Source organism: Tupaia chinensis, unplaced genomic scaffold (genome assembly GCF_000334495.1).
Source record: "Tupaia chinensis unplaced genomic scaffold, TupChi_1.0 Scaffold144336_1, whole genome shotgun sequence".
NCBI classification, from domain to species: Eukaryota; Metazoa; Chordata; class Mammalia; order Scandentia; family Tupaiidae; genus Tupaia; species Tupaia belangeri.
In genome coordinates this window covers 450,079-454,510 of record NW_006204194.1, presented here as the reverse complement: position 1 = coordinate 454,510, position 4,432 = coordinate 450,079, and the positions used below count along the sequence as shown (strand labels likewise).

At 42.8% G+C, this 4,432-nt stretch overlaps 1 protein-coding gene across 3 annotated transcripts in view; it reads left to right on the top strand.

The window, feature by feature from the left end:
- Positions 1 to 1,725, top strand: part of ZNF274 (zinc finger protein 274) — a 34,361-nt gene extending 32,636 nt beyond the window's left edge. For all 3 annotated transcript variants that reach the window (XM_027767603.1, XM_027767604.1, XM_027767602.1), the window contains exons 8-9: positions 30 to 156; positions 595 to 1,725. In XM_027767603.1, coding sequence (XP_027623404.1) covers positions 30 to 156; positions 595 to 1,505 — 1,038 coding nt within the window. In that variant the 3' untranslated portion in view covers positions 1,506 to 1,725. The remainder of the gene's footprint in view (positions 1 to 29; positions 157 to 594) is intronic.
- The last annotated feature ends 2,707 nt before the right edge of the window (positions 1,726 to 4,432 follow it).

Sequence of the window (4,432 nt, the reverse complement as noted above, 5' to 3'; positions counted from 1 at the left end):
CTGAGCCAGATGTATGTGTCATGTTACAGGAGTCAGTGACCTTCCAAGATGTGGCTGTGGACTTCAACAGGGAGGAGTGGGAGCTGCTGGGCCCAACACAAAGAACCGAGTACCATGATGTGATGCTAGAGACCTTTGGAAACCTGGTCTCTGTGGGTAAGGTCACTTCCACCCCTTTTCCAGGACTGATGTGCTATGAGATCCTTAGTTGGGGCTCTGGTCTGCTCTTGGGCATGCCTTCAAGAGTGCCTTTCTCAATCTATGGTCTATAATTGGAATTGTGGACCTGGAGAGGCTGAAGCATGAGATGGTCACAGACAAAATCAGGTCCAGTAAAGGACTGATTTGTCCATCCCAAAGGATACACAAAGGAACAGCAGGAACTTGGAAAGCCAGGAAAAGGCTTCCTGTCCTTAAACCACCTATGTCACCCTACTCAGTTCCCTTCTTTGCTGTGTCACTTCTTCCCAGTCTCTCTCTAGATTGTGTGATTTAGAGGAAAAGAAAAAAAAAAAACACTAACCCCAATGATGCATGTTACACTGTCAGACCATCCTGTTATCTTTTGTACACACATCTTTTGGTTTCTTTCAGGGTGGGAGACTACACTGGAAAGTAAACCGGTAACTCCAAAGTCTGACATTCCTGAGGAAGAACCAGCCCACAGCCCAAACATGCAAGAATTCGCAAAGGATTGTGCCTTGTCCACTACCTCTGAAGATGTCTCACAGGACAGAGTCCCAGAAGTCCTAGACACATCTTTGAAACAAGTGGGGTTCACTCAAGAAGATCTCTCTCAGAAGCAGCATTGTGAAAACCCCAAATCCCAGGCAAACACTAGTCTTGACACAAGACAAGTTTCAGTCCAGAAAATTCCTCCTAAAAAAAGTTTACGCAAACATGGTTCACGGGTTAAAAATATGACTCGTAATTCACATGTAAAGATTCATCAGAAGAGCCATGTAACAGAAAAGGCCAGGAAACACTGTGGTTGTGGGAAAACAGCCAGCCGGAATGCTCAGCATATTACATTTATAAGAATTCAGAAAGGGAGCCAAATTTGCCGATGCAGTGAATGTGGTAAAATGTTCCGGAACCCAAGGTACTTTTCTGTACATAAAAAAATCCATACTGGAGAGAAGCCCTATGGGTGTCGGATCTGTGGGAAAGCATTTGTTCAGAGCTCTTCCCTCACACAACATGAAAGAGTTCATACTGGAGAGAGACCTTTTGAATGCCAAGAGTGTGGGAGGACCTTCAATGATCGCTCAGCCATCTCCCAGCATCTGAGGACTCATACGGGAGCTAAACCCTTCCGGTGTCAGGACTGTGGAAAAGCCTTCCGCCAGAGTTCCCACCTCATCAGGCATCAGAGAACTCACACTGGGGAGCGCCCTTATGTCTGCAACAAATGTGGAAAAGCCTTTACCCAGAGCTCCCATCTTATTGGGCATCAGAAAACACACAGTGGTACAAAGCGCAAGAAGAAACAGCCTACCTCGTAGCTTTCAAATCTGTTAAAAGAAATGTTGCCTCTTCAACTTGATCCCACAGTGTAACCCACACAGGATTGGGTGAGATTTGGGACTTGCATTGGGTGAGAATGTTCCAAGACCAAAGGACAACAAGGAAAACCTCTTAGTACATAATGAGTAAATAAACCTGATAGGGAGTTAATGAATTTACCAGTTGGAAAAAAATATATTTAATTTTCCAGTCAGTTGATTTGCTGTTATTGTTCATTTATTTGGTCATTAAAAGTGATCAGTGAGAGACCAGCAGATGGCATAGTGGTTATGTCGCTGGACTCTCACATAACTAACTGCGGTTTGAGTCCCAGACCCAGTGGCTTAAAACTCAGGCTGGGTGCATGTGTGTGCGTGCCCAAAATCCTGAAAGGAGAAAGGATCGCAGTGTAGCCATCCCCCCCACCCGGGGAGGTGGGGGTAATTTCTTGCTTTCCCTCTGTCTCTGGCAAGTGCAAGCACCCTACAGCAAAAATCTCTCCCCCCCCCCCAAAAAGAGATAAGCAAAATCTGAAAAGGTCAGGTACCAAATAATTTGTGCACTGATACTATATTTGTCATATTTATTTGTATTGATAAGGATTAAAAGAAAATGCAAATAAGTAAACTATATTTCTACATAGAATATGTGTTTTCTTCACATTAAGTATTAAAATAAGCAACACTGAAACAAAAGATGCCCATCCACAATGGTGGAAGTAAAAAGGCACCATTGTTCAATGGCTGAGCTTGCAGAGGAAGCCTGGATTTAGTACTCGCCAAACCTAAAACAAGCCAGGTGTGTGTGGTATATACCTGTAGTCCTGGCTAGCTGGAAGGCCGGGGCAAGGGAATAGCAACATGGTTACACCCTGTCAGGGATAACAAAAATTATAAGGGGCCAGCCCCGTGGCCTAGTGATTAAGGGAGCCAGATCTCACATGGCCAACCATGCTTTGAATCCTTGCCCCAGATGCTTGGAAAGCACACTGGGTACTTGTGCATTTGTGCTCCAGATCCCAGCAGGATGGAGAAATGGAAAAGGGTCTGTGGCATGAGAGCTCCATTCTGCTTTCTCTCTCTCTCACTCTCTCTATAGTGAGTGAATGTGTGCTCTGGCAATTTAAAATAAAAAGGCTAGAGGCTATAATAGCTGGGGCCAGAGGGTCCATTCCAAAGCACCTCTTCATATCATGGCTGGCACCTGGTCAATTTTAACAGTTTCTATGGAAATCTACATTTCCAGTTTTTTGGAGATATTTATGACATTCCTGATCATATTTTTAAAAATGATTTAATTTTACTTATTATTTTTTAGTTTGATACTAGGCATATGCACTTGCTAGAGGGAGACAGAGAGAGAGAGAGACAGTGAGAAAGGAAGTTGCCAGGTCCAGGACTTGAAGTGCAGTGGGCAGAGGGCCATGTGGGAGTCTAGGACCTCAACCATCATGCCACTTGCTGACCCAATCTTCTCAATTTTAATCTCTTTTTTCATTAAAAAAATTTTAAAATCACTGATAGGGGCCAGCAGGTGGCATGGTGATTAGGTGCTGGAGCCAACATAGCTGACAGGTTGGAGTACTGGACCTGGTGGCTTGAAACTCATGCCAGGCATGTGTGCATGAATGCCCAAAATCCCGAGAGAAAAACAGAAGGGATTGTGGTGTGGCCATATCTCTGAGGGAGGGTGGAGATTCCTCACTTTACCTCTCTCTCTGCCTTTGGCTAGTGCACACGCCCTGTAGCAAAAACCTTAAAAAGAAGAAGAAAGAATTTTTGAAAGCCAGCCAAGTAGCATAGCAATTAAGCCCTGTACATAGGGAACTATATGCCACGTGGCTAACCACAGTCCAAGTCCTGACCTTGGAGGCATGGAAAATACACTGGACATTTGTGTGTGCGCCCAGAGTCCTGAAGAGGTGGAAAAATTGAAGAAAAAAAGATTGATGGTGTGGCCACACCTCATTAGGGGATGCTTTCACACACACACACACACACACACACACACACACACATACCCACACCCTTTGGTAATTAAGAAAGAAATCAAAATCACTGATAATTCCACCACACAGAAAGTACTGTTATTTTCTAAAATCATGGTTTCACAATCTTGGTGTTTTTGTTTTTGTTTTCGTCTTCGTTTTTTACCAATTTTTAACTTACTCCCAAAGTTTAAATCTTTTGGTCTTTGGTGTCACATAGCCAAATTATAAAACCAAAAATGAGTGTGATAGTACAAGTTTTATTCAGTGTTCAAGTAATGGAAAAGCACGAGACGAACTTACAAATCAACTTCTCACTGGTCTTAAGCTGGGAAGTTTAAGATAGCAGTATGTATATCTTATGTCTAGAAAGATCTCTACCAAACCATTAAGAGAAGTTATCTTTGAAAAGTTTGAAACATATGTCCCCCAGAAAAGATTGGGTCTTGGTTGTATCATGAAGATGTTAAGTGAAAGGGATTATCCTTAGTGTCTCAGGTGGGGTCTTTGGGTGTGATGAGGTCATTAGGATCTGGTCCTATGATTGAGGTCTGGTGGGTTTATAAAAGGGCAAAGAAGACCAAAGCAAAGAGAAACTTAAGAACAACCACTTTGCTCAAGATCCTGTCCTCTGCCATGTGTAACCTCAGGAGAAGTTGGCCCTCAAAGTCCAAACAGAAGTTGAATAAATCTCTACAAACCACCCAATCTCAGATATTTCTATTAGTAACACATTAACAAAGTAACAAAGTAAGATATAAGGCATTTTCACTTTTTACGTTTTATATTTGGCTATTTCTGAAGTTTTACGGTAGCAAAATACTCATGTGTTACCTGTGTCATTAACAACCCAGATTCATTGTGCTTAAGGTGGCTGGATCCCATATGGCTGACTTTGCTATTTGAGTCCTGGAATAGCATGTTGAAAAATGTCAGACA